General features: G+C 34.1%; 2 protein-coding genes across 2 annotated transcripts; one reads left to right on the top strand and one right to left on the bottom strand.

Annotated features, from left to right (window-relative positions):
• The first annotated feature begins 5,479 nt into the window (after nt 1-5,479).
• LOC113769131 (pentatricopeptide repeat-containing protein At3g62890-like) lies at nt 5,480-7,812 on the top strand. The gene has a single exon (XM_027313606.1). It carries the CDS (start codon nt 5,480-5,482, stop codon nt 7,340-7,342), a length of 1,863 nt encoding a protein of 620 aa, XP_027169407.1. The 3' UTR covers nt 7,343-7,812.
• Nucleotides 7,813-10,275: 2,463 nt separating this feature from the next.
• Nucleotides 10,276-11,827, bottom strand: LOC113767879. Its single transcript, XM_027312081.1, has 3 exons — nt 11,404-11,827; nt 11,150-11,298; nt 10,276-10,650 (listed from the first exon to the last, which is right to left on the bottom strand). The coding sequence occupies exons 1-3, from the start codon at nt 11,720-11,722 to the stop codon at nt 10,540-10,542; spliced, it is 579 nt and encodes a 192-aa protein (XP_027167882.1). The 5' UTR covers nt 11,723-11,827; the 3' UTR covers nt 10,276-10,539.
• Between the last annotated feature and the right edge of the window lie 3,665 nt (nt 11,828-15,492).

Here is a 15,492-nt window from a genome sequence, read left to right as displayed (position 1 = left end):
ATTTATGATGGTGAAAGTGGAGTTCAAAAATTGTGGACTAGACATTAATTTTTGTGATAATTTAGGGAATTTTTTTGGGTATATATATGAATTCTAGCTTTTGGCCCTTGTTGATTAAAAGAAACTCTCGAAAAAAAGAAGAAGATGGATTTTGCAACAGATATTGAACATATCAGATGTTGAACATATAGTTCTCGTTGGACATTAAAAACTTATGATTTGCATCTTATAAGTGCATGGTGGATTCAATTCTGAAATTTAACTATTAAAAATTTGGTTACGTATCTGCAAATTCAAAGCTTAATCTGATCAATCTTCGTTTAGGCCATTTTTTTTAGCTAAAAAAAAGTTGTGTATATATTTCAGCATAAACGTGAGAATTTAAAACATTAAAATGAGAAAGTAATTCTCTTCTTAGAGCATATAAAACATTAATTTCTTGCTGACACAAAAACTTACATGTTTTGCCGAGTACTAAGGATTTAATTAAGCAGCAGATCAATAATTGAAGATGCTAAGAATAAAATAGATGAGGAGAAAAAAGGATGACTGTTTCTGTATTTAAAAATTGGTTTGGGCAATTTAAATTACCGAACTTTAGAAATGTAAGAACTGATATTGAACATAACTCATGTACAAAAAATGTATGCAAGTCACTAAACTGTTCTTTTAGTTTGTGATGCACAACTCAAGCAAGCAATCAAGTCAAAAACTGAAATTTGGTAATCCTTTTCTAGCCTAGCTACGAATCAATTCAAAATTGAAGAAAACGAATTAAGGCAAGAAGTTTTAGGTGCAACTAAGGCCTTGTTTGGTACGAGTTTTTTGAGTATTTGTCCAAAACTTTAGTGTGATTTACTGTAGAATTTGTATAAAAACTTTTTGAAGTGTGTAAAAGTTTTTCTTTACGAAAAAAAAAACTTTCTTTTTCTCTCTCTCTCTCTTTTTTTTTCTTTTCCTCTTTCTTTCCTTTCCTCTTCTTCTCTCCCACCCCAATGCAATCTTCTTCTCCCCCCTCCCCACTGATCGACTGCCGTCACTGACACTTTCTTCGACAATCGGCGATAGAAACTTTTTTGTTTTCTCTCTCTCTCGTTCCTTCCCTTCTCCTTCTTTCTCTCCCCCATCCCACCATAATTTTCTTCTCCCTCCCTCCCCACTAACCAATCGCCATCGCCGGCACCGGCAGGAGAAACTTTTTTTTCTTCTCCCTCCCTCCTCCCTCCCCGGCCACCCTCCCCCTCCCCAAACGCAACTAGATCTAGTCGTGCTGGGAACGAGAGAGAAGGGAAGGGTGGCCGAGCAAGAGAGGGGGGAGGCGATAGCGGGGGAGAGGGGAAGAGTAAGGAGGAGGAGAAGAGAAGAGGTAAGGGTGGCAATGGGGTGGGGTTGGGGCAGGGGACCCCTCCCCCACCGCCAGCCCCATTGCCTATTAATTCCCCCCGCCCCCACCCCATCCCCTGCCCCACTTCCCCCGCGGGGGCACCCGTGGGGTTAAAATAATTTTGTTATATAATTTCATTATAATTAAATTTTAGCAAATAATTAAGTACTAAAATATCAACACATCACCAAATTATTATTCATTGTAATTTCACAATTGAAACTCATAAAAATAATTAAATAAAAGTTATTTGAATACAATCTAATATGATAAAACAAATATAACTAAAATAATCAATTTTTCACTTTTGATACAAATACAATCACTAAATTATTATTGTGATTTTTTTAGAAAAAAATGTTATTGTATTAAGTGTAGTTAGGAATTTAATATAAATGTATTAATAAATTTAGTATAAATAATTAATAATTTTTATTAATAGACATGTATAATTAGTAATATAATTGATAATATCAATTATATTACATATACTAATATACATTAAATGATACATATAACTAATAATATCATTATTATAAATTTATAACTAATTAAATTAAATATTGTATATATAATTATGTACATATATATATCTTTATTTTTTTTAAACGGGGGAAAAATTCCCCCCCCCGGCCCCTGCCCCAATAGCCCCCCGCGGGGCGGGGGCCTGCGTTGCCATCCTTAAGAAGAGGGGAGGAGGAGAAGGAAAGGGGAAAGGAAAAGAAAAGAAAAGAAAAAGGAATCGGTGCCGTTGCCGGGGGAAGTGTCGGCCGACGGCGGAGATGGTGGTAGGTTGAGGTGGAGGAGAAAGAAGAAGAAAGGAATGAAGGTAGTTTTTCGCATCTGATCCTCAGTCTCCTTAAGGAGTCTCCTTATCGGGTCTCATCCTAAAAATTTAACATTTATAACAAATTTGACATCTACAAACAAATTTTTTTTCATAATAGGAGTAGGGATTTTTTAGAATTCCAAGTCAAGTAAATCACAGTTGCTTGAGAGTGGTTTTTTGGAATTCCAAATCAATCACAAATATACAAATTAAAAAAAAAGGTTGTAAAAAGTGACGGAAAACATCAAATGCTGAAAGGGTTGAGAACAATTCTGATTATGGATTTAGGATTTATAGATTTTTGTTTGATGTGATTTCTCATCAGTTGGATCATTGATGCATTGACTGGGTTTTGTACTATTCAACAGGAGGGAATAGCCAAATAGGTTTCGAGATAGGATTGGATTACTGAAATCATGTGTTGGGTTAATGAAATCATGTGAGTTGTTATAGGTGTCAAATTTTTAGGGTGAGAGCTGGTAAGGGGCTCCTTAAGAGGGCTAAGGATAGGATTTGTTTTTTTTTTTTTTTGTGTTTTTAGGTATTTTAAAGTGTGCATTTTAAAATTTTTGAGAAGTTTTTTGAGTTGTTACAGGTGTCAAATTTTTAAGGTGAGATATGGTAAAAGGGCTGAGGATCGGATGTGTTTTTTTTTGGTGTGTTTTAAAGTGTGTGTTTTAAAGTGCTGAGAAGTTTTTTGAGGTTATTATTAAAAAACTTGGCAAAAAACTCCTTCACCAAACAGTCCCTAATTCACTTTTGGCGTCATTTGGACACGAGGAAATCAACGGACATTCCAAGATTTTAGTTGATGTAGAGCTTGCACTTGTTTAACTAACCAACTTATATAGTTCATAGATAGTTCTTAACTAAACTTATATAGTTCTTTGCTCTAATGCAGGAATTTAGATACTTGAATTATCCATAATTACAATAACAGCTAGAATTCAAAAACTAAATCAGTTCCAAAATCCAACTCAACTAGTAGGGACAACTTTTAACACCTCGTATCCCTCTATTATAAGGTCTAGACTTTAGAGTTTCTCTTGAACTCAAAAAAGAATATATGTAATTCAGAAATTTTAAAAGGGCTCATGACATAAGAACAAAAAACTTCAAAAAAAAATTTATTTCATAAGGCAAAAAATTTATTTCATAAGTAATTTCAACTACTTACGAGTTAGGACATAATACTTGGACTGATTCTAAAGAACAAACTGGTGAATATTACTGCATATATGTGCCACTGCGCATTTGTGACAATGCCGAAGATGAACCTTGTGTCAATGCTAGGAGCAGTATATTCCTTTCGAACAGAATGAAGTATGATTGTTAAAAGAAAGGGTAAATTGCCTTGAGCCTCTTGTGTTAAATGCGAACTTTACAATTCCTATATAATTCGTAAGGGCTATTATCACTTTACCTCCTTTAACAATATTATTACTATCAATTTACCCTCTAACGTTATCTTTTAGTTACTTTACTCCCATAAGTAATTCAACTCAACATATTAAGAAATTTTGGACAAAAATACCCTTTTATTCTAGCATTACTATATTGTTATTATTACTTTATTCTTTTAAATTATAGTGATATAATCACTTTAATTCCTAACATTATTTTCTAGGCATTTTACTTTATCGTTAATCTAATTGGTATGGTTAAAAAATTTTAAATATATTGACCCTTTTATATATATAATTAAAAATAAAAAAGTTGCAATGATTATTTTTCGTTTTTTCACTTGAAGAGATCCGAAAATATAAAAAAAAAAGGATTTGATCAAATTTCTTTCTTCACACTTATTAATACTATGAAAAGAAAAAGAGATAGGAAAAAAGGAGACAGAAAAGAAAGGATTTTCTTCTTTTTTTCACTTTAAGAGATCCAAAAAATATAAAAATAAAAGGATTTTCTCAAATTTCTTTTTTCACACTTATTAATACTAGGAAAAGAAAAAGAGATAAGAAAGAAGGAGACAGAAAATATTATCGTATTAATTTAAGATTGTTGGAATTAGAATTGAAATCTAGTGGTAAATAGTAAAGTAAAATAATTTTAAAATAATAAAAGTATTAATTCTTTCTTATTTGTATTTTAAAAAAATTAATCTCTCTCTCTCTCTCTCTTCCAATCTTTCTATTTGTTTTAATATTAAAAAGATTGCCAAGAAGAAAGAGATTAATACTTTGACTTTTTTTATTGATACTAAAGATGAAAAAAGCCACTTTAAATTTTTCATTGTTTTATTATACAAAGAGGAGGGTACTTTCTCTAAAATTTTTTAACTTGTTAAATTAGTTTAATGGTGGGATAAATTGCCTAAAAAATAACTCTATGGGGTAAATTGATAATGAGGCAATAGTTTATGGGGCAAAATGATAATAACTTTTAGGGCTAAACTTGCCTTTTTACTTTAATCAACAAATTCCGTTAAATTTGACCGTTAGTCTTGGAGGTAAAATGGCTAAAAAATAACGTTAAGGGGAAATTGTTAGCAGTACCAAACGTTAAGGGGGTAAAGTGATAATAACCCTAATTCGTAAATGTACCTTATAGGATTGTGTATACATCCTGTGACATTTTTAGTGTTACACTTTTCAATGATAAATGTTCCTTGCTTCAATATTTATCAATGGTTGATGGATCATGAAGCATAGCTATCACCCAAGAGCATAAGCACCAAATGACAAAATGAGTCCATCTACACAGAGCCACTGAAAATTATCACATTTGTCATTGATAGGTACGAGCAAAGGAATCTCTAAAATCAAAGAAGCGGACTATTTTTTAATTTGTTTCGATTTCTAACTTTACTTTTTTTTTTGGATAAATCTTTTATACACTTTAGTGTATATATTTATGGGGTTTACATGCAAGCTATATATACAAAGTTTAGTGTTTAAATTCAAATCATATTTGTATAGTAAGGATTGATCCTTTTTATGGGCAAAGAATAGCATTATCCCAAACTCTTAAAACCAATACTTTTTTTTTCTGACATTTTCTTACGAAAGTAAGAATTTTTGGCAAATAAACCTAACTCCCCACAGTAACTCCAAAAGCCGGTAACTTTTGGAGTCCTGTGAGGGACTTATAAACCTAAACCCCAACCCCCCCATTACCGATGTGGGATAGAAAACCCCACAGGGGTGCCCCGCTGCTAAGAGATAAAGACCCCCCAAGCCCCCTGAGAATGAGTTTTCTTTCTGACATAACCGTTCTTTTTCATCAACCGACTTCCCGCCATATATTCAAACCAACCAATGCAATACTATGTGACCGCTAAATCACTCTCTAGTCTCCTAAAGAGACGCCCACCGCTCTCTCAACTTAGTCAAATTCATGCTAAAATAATTACCAATTCACTCTCAGGAAAGGCTGCTTTGGTTGACTCTCTGATTCACTGTTATCTCAACATTAACAATCTGGATGGTGCTAGAGCCTTATTCAACCATTACCCTTTGCCTTCACCACCAACTCTGTTATGGAATCTGATGATCAGGGCATACTCAAAACTTCAAAATTCGACAGAACCGTTCAATCTTTTTAACCAAATGATCACTTTTGAGCACTCTCCTTTTCGGGTTTTTCCTGATAGGTATACATTCAATTTTGTGATCACTTCTTGTTCTCACCAGATGTCGATTGTGTATGGTGAAATTGTTCATGGGATGATTATGAAAAATGGGTATATATCGGATTTGTACGTGGGAAATTCTGTGGTCAACTTGTATGCTGTTTTTGGGAAAATGGGTGACGCCTGTAAAGTTTTTGATGAAATGTCACAGAGAGATGTGTTCTCATGGACTAGTTTGGTTTGCGGATATGCAAAGAATGGGGAGATGACCAAAGCATGTCAGGCCTTTCTAGAAATGCCGGTGCGTAATGACGTGTCTTGGGCTGTTTTAATTTCAGGTTTTGTTGGATGTAGAAGATATCTTGAAGCCCTCAAGTACTTCCGTGAAATGCTGTGTGATGGTGAATGCAAGGTCAAGCCTAATGAGGCTGTTCTAGTCTGTGCTCTCTCTGCTTGTGCTCATCTTGGGGCTTTGGATCAAGGCAAATGGATTCATGCTTATGTAGATAAGAATAATATTTTTGTTGGTTCAAATATTAGTACTGCTCTGATTGACATGTATGCAAAGTGTGGCAGGATTGACCTTTCAATAAGAGTATTTGATGAGATTTCTGTACCTGATGTCCACAACTTTACGAGTTTGATAACAGGGTTATCCATTCATGGACTTGGTAGGGATGCTTTACGTGTATTTAATAAAATGTTAACTAAAAATGTTAAACCAAATGAAGTCACTATTTTGGGGGTTCTGAATGGATGTAGCCATTCTGGTTTAGTTGACGAGGGCTCTTCAGTTTTTGCTAACATGGAAAGCAATTTCGGGATTGAACCCAAAATTGAGCATTATGGCTGTTACATTGATTTGCTTGGGCGTGCTGGCTACTTGGAGAAGGCTTTTCATGTTGCCAAAAGTATGCATGTGAACCCTGATATTGTCATATGGAGGGCATTGCTTAGTGCTTGTAGAGTTCATCGTGATGTAGATCTTGGAGAACGCATAATAACTCATATCAAGGAACACGACGTTTATGGTCAAAGCAGAGGTGAGGTGCTACTTTCTAACTTGTATGCTTCTCTAGGTAGATGGGAAAGAGTTACTCAAATAAGGAAGTTAATTGGACATAGAGAGAATCAATTGGACATTGGGCATAGTTGGATTGAGGTGAATGGTGTTGTACATGAGTTTCGAGTTGCTGATAAGTTGCACTTACAAATTGCAGAGATTCGGGAGAAGTTGCATGAGATTCTAGAAAGAGCTAGCCTTGTCGGGTATGTTGCTAATACCACTCAGGTTTCATTTGATTTAAGCGAGGAAGAGAAAGTGCAAGCAGTGGCTTGGCACAGTGAGAAGCTAGCTGTTGCTTTTGGATTGATGACAACTGTGCCTGGAACTAGTATTCGTATAGTAAAGAATTTAAGAACTTGTGAGGATTGTCATTCTGCTCTGAAGGCGATCTCCAAAGCTTATGGGAGAGAGATTATTGTAAGAGATCGATCTCGTTTCCACCATTTCAGAGAAGGAATCTGTTCTTGCAAGGACTACTGGTAGTTGTCATTTTGTTTAACCTTTACCGTTAGAGATTATAGCCAAACAAAGCTTTGGTTGGTTGGGATCATCCTCCGTTGCAATTGTTCTTAAATCTCTGAGGTGGTTTGGACTTTATAGTTCATCCATGAAAATCCACTTAGCTTTATAACAGAATTAAGAGGTTAACTCAGCAACCCGCAGAAGTTATACAGCTGTCTATAGGCTGAGGCCCAAGCTTCATCCTCACTTAAAAAACATCCAACAAGAGGATACTATTTCAGGAGAGTAACAGATCTGCTGCTTTTTTATTCATTTTGTGTTCTTTTCTGTCTGCCATTCAATTTCAACAACTATACAGGAAAAAATCTGAATTTAGATTCGTTGCTCAGAGTCTTGTTAAGCTTTGCAGTTGAAATATTAGCTACTGAGTTTGATGTCTGTGATATTTATTTCATGTCTGTAGTTCTTGTAAATGCTATACTTATATTGCTTTCGGGGAGAAACTTTAGCTGAAGCTAATTCTTATTTCTGTAGATATAAAGGGCAGATCATTTATGATTTTTTTTTTACTAGTTAAGATCTTTTCAACATATATATGTGGTGAAATGCCTGTCTAATAATTTCCCTATTAGTTGACACCGTCCAGAGCATTGACATCATCCAGAGCACATCTTTATGTTTGTCTTGTTTCATGAGAAATGCATAAATGTAAAATCTGTTTTTTCCTACAAATTAAGAAATATGGTTAAAGAATTAGCATACATCTGCTTTGCTCTTGTTGCTGAGATATGCATACTGTTGGGCTTGCAGCCCAAAGAACTGTGCGCAGTCTAATGTCTCTAAAGTAAACTATGTGCTGACTGCTTGAAATCTAATTTAATCATTTGAATACCACTTCAGTATATGGTTATGGTTTTCTAGTTAAATTTTCAGATTGTATGGTCCGCTAACTGCACAGAATAGAACACAATGGATACCTCTTGTAGAAACACTAATTTGGCTGTTGCTGATTTTTGCAGTTTGTAAACTCACCAATTGGCTTCTGGGACTTGTTGATTTTGGACTTTTTCAGAAATACTTGTTTCAGCTTAAACCTCTGTCTAATTACATCATAAAACCTGTTTCCTTTTAACTTAGTTCATGTAAATGCCCAATAGTCTTAGGAATGTTTACTATGGATTGTATATACCACTTATTAAAGAATAAACTCTTTATTCTTTTGCTTTTTTCCTTGTGACTTTTAGTTTCTTCATTCTTTTAGGTTTAGGAAACCCTGTCTGATGATTCAGTTATGCCAATGTTTCTACCCATCTATAAGAACTTTCCTACTTCTTAAAAAATTATTTCCATAACTACATCTAGCAGCCATATGGTGTATAATAGCATAAACTGCTTAATGGACCAAATATAAAATTGGCTTAATTCTCTTTTTATAATTTTCCTTTTCCACATTTATAATTGTTGAACAAGCTAATTGGGGCATGAATTTAGCCTTGGTCTTGATGAAGTATTTGTCTAAGTTTTCCCCAAAAGATTCTAATTTTAGCTGTACTCTATATACCATTCTAAAGTCCTAGATTTTAATCACATGCTTGGCAGCTTCATCATGAAGATTTCTCTGTTTTTATTCTCAACCTTGCTGTCTAAGAGAGGAAGAATGGAAAAGGAAAAGTTACTATCTGCTTTACTACTGAATCCTGGTGCACTATGGCTCTAAAAGGAAGAGAACAATCCTGTGGCATCGTGGGCAGAAAATATGATTCTTCTTATTCCAGTGCAACAAAGATGGCTGCTATGATTGCTCAAAGTCAAAAATGTACAATGAATGATGACTCTAGGTATATTATAACCCTTGCTCAGTTGTCCCATTGATTGTTTTCTATCATGAAATTCTTATGTGACTCAGCTGCCAAGTATCCTTTTCCATCGTTTATTGGCACCTAGGAAAGAATAACAATGTTGAGTATCTACTATACAACTTAGTGGGACTAGTACACATTTCATTTTGTAAACCTGTGGCTTAAGTTTATCTTGGAGCAACTACATGCGGCCATTTTCTAATTCCTAGGCACTTTGGGAAGATTTTTTTGACTAAGTCAAAGTTGTCCTATGATCCTTTCATCTAAAGTTTTACCTAAGTTAGCTTGTAAACTAATGATGTAGCTCATAGATTTCCCTGGCCTGAATTATGAATTTTGTAGTTACAGTTTGAGCATATTTGAATCTTGAGGAATTCTTTGGCCATGATGGTGTCTTCCTTGCACAGATTCTTCTTTTATGATTAATTTGTTGCTCTCCATAATTCCATGGATGGCCATATCTATTTAATTAATGAACAAAATGCCTTCTTCTTATCTTTCTATACTAATTGTACTTTAAAAGGGTATCTGAATATTTGTTTATTCATTCTATGTCTGCGTATACGCTGGTTCTGTTATATTCTATTGGGTGTTTTCAGACTTAGTGTAGTTGTATTAGTAAGTGGAGTCAATTTAGAAATATTGTGACACAACTTTCAAGTTGTTCACTATTTGCCCATTGTCCGGAAAAGAGTGTACGGTTTCTCTCTTTCTTGAATTTTTTTTTAAGGAAAGATGGAAAACTGACAATTAGTACAACATGGACTAAAAATATAGTATGTTGAGATCTAATAGTAAGAACACCTCCCTCAATTTCGAATACTGGCTTGCTTCTTACTCTTAGCTTTTAACATGATGCATCTATTTTACTTATGTTGGTTAACCATTTTGAAGCGAGGTTTTGAAAACATGGAGAATTAAATACCTTTCATTACTATGTTAAAATATCATTCCAACAAATTTCTGTACTTAATTTTCCTTCTTGGCAGACAGTCTTCTTACTCTAGCGCATTAAGCAGTTTTTAGAGTTCCTAGTCTGCTCTTTCCTCAATATTGATCTATGATGGACAATGATTTGCTTGGAATATTGAGAAGTATATAACAAGAACAAAGAAAAGCTATCTTTATGCTTGAAACCAAAGCCCTGTTCTATTAAGAAACCAGCTGATCAATTAATTCCTTGCAATAATGAGCTGCTTTCTCTGGTACTATACATCTTTTTCAACAATTGTTTTATCCTTTTGGAGCTTTTTGGCACCAGCTCCTCTCAGAAATTATAGTCTATTTGCTTTGGCTGGTCATAGTCTCCACAAAAACCCCTAGGGACGACATCCTAGGCTAACTTAAGAAGAGAGAAAATTAGCTTGCAGCCTCAGAGATGCTCTGTAATGAAGGTTGCCATGCTTTTGACTTGGCAGCAATAGTGCTTGCTGATTGAGATGTCTTTGTCCTGTGCCTTTCGTGCTTTGTCTGGAATAATATTTTGGGAATTAGTGGAAAGAACTGAACCCATAGAAAGAATCAATCTTGAAAAAAAATATGAGTTTCAAGTCTATGGTTTCTTAATTTTAGTTCCACAAAATGGAGTAAATTCTGAGAAGGTAACAAATAAATACAAGAAAAAAACATTTTTTTCATCATCCCATGATCCTAATTATGCACGTGTATTTTGTTGATACTAACATGAATTGTGAAAGGTTCAGAAAGTAGTGATTGTTGAAGCAACCTTGTTAGTGGTTACTATTCTATCTACTTCGGAAAAATAGGTTGGGGGAAAAGGGAGACCACATGGAAGAGGTTTCCAGGGAAGAAATTTGTTTTAGGTGACTCTTTCAAATTTCAAGACCCATGGAAAAGTGGTTTTAAGTGGATTAAAATTAGCGCTACCTTACATATTGCTGATGAGAAATTGAATTGAAAACCTTTGCTTTGGAAATTCAAGAAGTCCTAAAAGTATCAAGAAATTTACCTGGCTGGTTCTTTCCATCTCATATTTTCTAACTGCTGCCTCAAAATCTGAAATTTCTTTTGCTGTCAAGTTCACTTGCTTCTCAGATGACTCTGACTGCTGCTTCCTCATTTTTGCATACTTCTTTGCCCACAAGCCTTTCATAACCTCTATAATCCAAAAACCATGTCAGAAAAGCCTCCATAAACATCCTGAACAGGACTTTAGAGAAGAATTCTTCTGTTAATATGGAAACAAGAAGACAGAAAACCAACCTTGAGTAGTTATCAGTCTATAAACATGGCCAAGAACTAATGAATCAGTTGGCCTAAGAAGCTTAATTCGTGTAATTCGAACAGGACTGTTGCTTTTGAAGTCTGTATTGCTGCTATGTTTAGTGGCTTTGGTGTTGGCGGTGGTGGTGGTGGAAGAAGTTGCTGGGCAGATGGTTGTGGTGAGAAGGAGAGCAACATAATGGCCAGGATTCATCTTCATGATTTCACCGGCAGTGACAGGCAAATACAGCTTGTCAACTCTACCATTTGGGTGTTGTATCAGTAGAGAAGCATTATCAATGGCCTGGCAATTCCCCATCTCTCTGTTTCTCTTTGCAAAGTATAACTAGAAGTCTAGAACCAAAAGACTGAGCAAAGAGGGAAGAAAGCATATTACTGCACTACCTTTTATAGGTCTAGAACCAACTCTGACCTACTCCATAAAAGGAATTAGAAAAAAAGAAAAAGAACAAGTAAACCTTCAAGAGGAATAAGTCTTAAAGAATCCTAAAAGTTTCATTTACTGATTCTAGACCCTACGTGTAGAGAGTTTTAGTAAATTCATATCAGGACAAAACTTGTATGTCTATGTAAATTTTAAAGATGAGATTTTTAACTTTCTATTAATAATATGGGATGGAGAGAGTACTAAATGTATAAAGAGATCGAAACTTATTGCCTCAAGAAATCTTGACTCAATTTGTATTGGTACAAAAAATTTACTCCATGTTCATAGGTGGTTTGAGGATTCAATTAAAAGGATAAAGTAAAAAAAGGGAGAAAAAAAAAAAGCAACAATGGACCTTGTACAGTATTGGTGAGTTGTTTATCCTCTCTACTGACAAAATAAATCTGAAAAGTATTCACAAGATCTGTTACACTACAAAGTAGTTATGCTTATTTAGGATTCCCAAGTGACAAAGATAAAGTTTTTTGTTTTTTTGGAGAGAGAGAAGGGGGGGGGGGGGGGGGGGGGAGGGGTTGGTGTTTTCTCTCTGTGTTTGTTTGGGGTGCTTAGTAAAACAGGACTGAGGAAATTGTCATGTAACAGAATGAAACATCATGGTATGTGGGGTTTACTTTTACAGGGATAATTTCTGAAAGTGATGGGGTGAGGGCAGTGAGTGGCTTTGGCTTCAGTTGACAGAGAATGTCGGAGCACAGCAGATTTTTCTTTTTTTTTCACCTTTTGGTATTACCACTGTAGCAGATCTTTTCCTTTGCTTTTTTTGTTTTTGTTTTCTTTATGTGTTCATATGTGACCTTTATGAAGATGTTGTTGACATTATTTTGACACAATTATTTATTAAATGAGACTCTTGTAAATCATATATTATAATCACAACGATTCAAATGGTAAGATTATCTTGCAAATTAAACATCAGAGTGTCCTCAAAATCTAAATTAGTTGATAAAAATATTAATCAAGTGATCATATAGAAAAAGGATAGAATTTAAAAAGCAGAAAGAAGAAAGGAGAATCTGAATTCAAAACCTCTAAATTTTACGGCCTCAATTTCAGTCGCCGGAGTAGGGCTTCTCCCGGTTTTTTTTTTTGTGTATATCTTTGTGAGATTTTTTTTGCCTTTCTTCTTCTGATGATACGTTACAAACTTTAATTCTCCAGCTGTTGTGCAATTGTTTCTTGGGAATCAGTATGTCATAAATTCTCTGCATAGAACTGGACATTACATGCCTACGTAATACATCATTCTTAACAATGTGAATAGTTTTTTATGGACTTTGGAAACTTTATTGTTCCCATGCCTTCCTAGGCCACTAACTCTCAACGGACTAATTAATTGGTTAATGTTTTCTTGCGTGTTGGTTCTCTAGCTTCATATTTAACGGTCAGGTTTGATTGCAGCCTATGACGTGTACATCTAGGGAAATAACATATATAGATCAAATTTTTAGGATTTTTTTGATTCAATTGATTTGGATTGTTAATCTTTAATTAGATAAAGAAGTAAATGAAAAGATAAGAAGATGGTTGAAAATCACACTTAGAAAGTAACAAAGATATTTTTTTTTTAACATAATAAGCCTTTTCTTTTGATCCCGATGAATGGAGATTTTAAGCTTTACGAGAGAAAAGAGAAAAAAATCAAGAAATCAGTTCAATTTTTTATATGATTATTAGTGCCTTAATATCTAACCTTTTTTTTTTTTACATTGCAACCCATGAGTTGATGTATACAGTGTCACTAAATATAAGAATATCTATCTAAGAAAATAATATATGCATCAATTTACTGTGATTGTTAATCTCTAATCAGAAAAAAAAATGGAAAGAAAAAAAAATGATTGGAAACATGTTAGTCACAAAATTTCCCCCAAAAAAGAATTGCACTCCAAATAGATTGTAATCCAATTTTATGTGTTGAAAGTCAAGCAGAAATCCTATAAAGATTGGTGGCAAGTGAACAAGAAATCACTACAACTTTCTAGTGAATATCAGCTCCCAATACCTAGCTTTTATTCCAATACCTAGCTACATCTAATTCCAATCCACTTTGTACTTTTATTTTTCTAATTTCTTGGTCAATTTTGCAGTGAAACTCATTTGCTTCTTTAGGTAACGCATTGCATGAGCTAATGCTTTTTCTTCATTTCCGTTCATCATGTGATTTGCATTTCAATTGCATGCTTTTCAAATTGAGTGTAGGACACCATTCTCCACTCAAAAGGGACCGTGAAACAGACATTTGTCATGCCTTACCAACACCCCCCCCCCCCCCCCAACAAAACTAAAACAAAGAGTTTCTCAATAGTACATAACATCATGTCCTATAGTTTTTTTGTCTGAAGGTGTTTATATCTAGATACTAACTATGGCATAAATACTAATTACCAGAACTAAAATCAAAAAGTAATTGTCTTGGTTACCCATTTTGTAAAATCAACAATCGCTTTTAGTGATGGAAACAACTCAAATCAAAATCTTGGTTTGGTATTAGTGGTGGAATCAAACACACATTTCTTATCCCTCCTAGTTGAAAACTAGATGTAGCTTTAACCAAAAGTGACTGTCTAAGTTTCCAACTTTGTGTGAGTTTTTTTATTTATAATATTTTGAAATGAATAAATAAATTGTGGTAATCAAATTGGAAGATTTGTTATCCATCATCTAACCCTCTTCCCCTAAAACAAGTTTTGCCTTTTCCCTCTAAGAAATTATTTTGTACATTAAAAAAAATTAATCTTCTACATTAAAATTCACCATGTCAAGTTATGCAGTAAAATTTGTTTATCAAAAAAAAAATTTTGGTTATCAATGCAAGAATTTAAATTTTCTTTGAGTTCAAGGGAAATTCTAAACATTCCAATAAGAAAGGACGCAGAAAAGAACTTGAAAATTGAACTAGCAACAATTCATAGTTACCTAACTAATATCTCTAATACCCAACTTTGGTTGTGAGAAATAAGTATACACATTTAAAATATTTATGAAGTCACGAATCCAGTTCTTACTAAAAAAAAAATCTACTAAATTTTTTTTTTATCATTCATAACTTCATATGCTACATGTAAAAAAAATAAAAAAAAATAAAAAAAGAAATTCAAACTTAAACTAGAAATAGGTTGATAATCCGTGTAAAAGAGATTAATTTTAACTTTAATTTGTATGATAATTTAGGTATGGCAATTCTTGACATGACACAGGAACACCACACAAAAAAACCTAAACGAGACACGAAATAATTTCTTAACTATTGTGGCAGGACAATTAATACCCCCACACCTCACGGGGCGTGAAATTCTGTGGAAAGATGACATGGAATGATAGATTTAGGGTTATTCAAAGGGTCCCAAAACAAAGACACACGCACCCAAAGCAAAGCGAAGCATGCAACGCACAAAACATACACGAAAACAAAGCGCAATAAGTGGTTGTCGCGTGTGAAAGCTAGGGCACTCATTCACCTTTGTGCCATTGGGACAATTTTAAAAAGGAGCACACTTTTTTTTCTTCCTTAGGCAAAAAAGCAACAAAATAAAATGGACACAGTTGTTTTTTTGTCTTTGACAGCTTTATTTATTTTTATTTGTTTGAATTTTAGCCATAGAAAGACATAGATGAGTCGC

The sequence above is a fragment of the Coffea eugenioides genome, chromosome 4 (genome assembly GCF_003713205.1).
Source record: "Coffea eugenioides isolate CCC68of chromosome 4, Ceug_1.0, whole genome shotgun sequence".
Classification (NCBI taxonomy): domain Eukaryota; kingdom Viridiplantae; phylum Streptophyta; class Magnoliopsida; order Gentianales; family Rubiaceae; genus Coffea; species Coffea eugenioides.
Note: the sequence above shows the minus strand (reverse complement) of the source record. Positions and strands in the feature narration are given on the sequence as shown.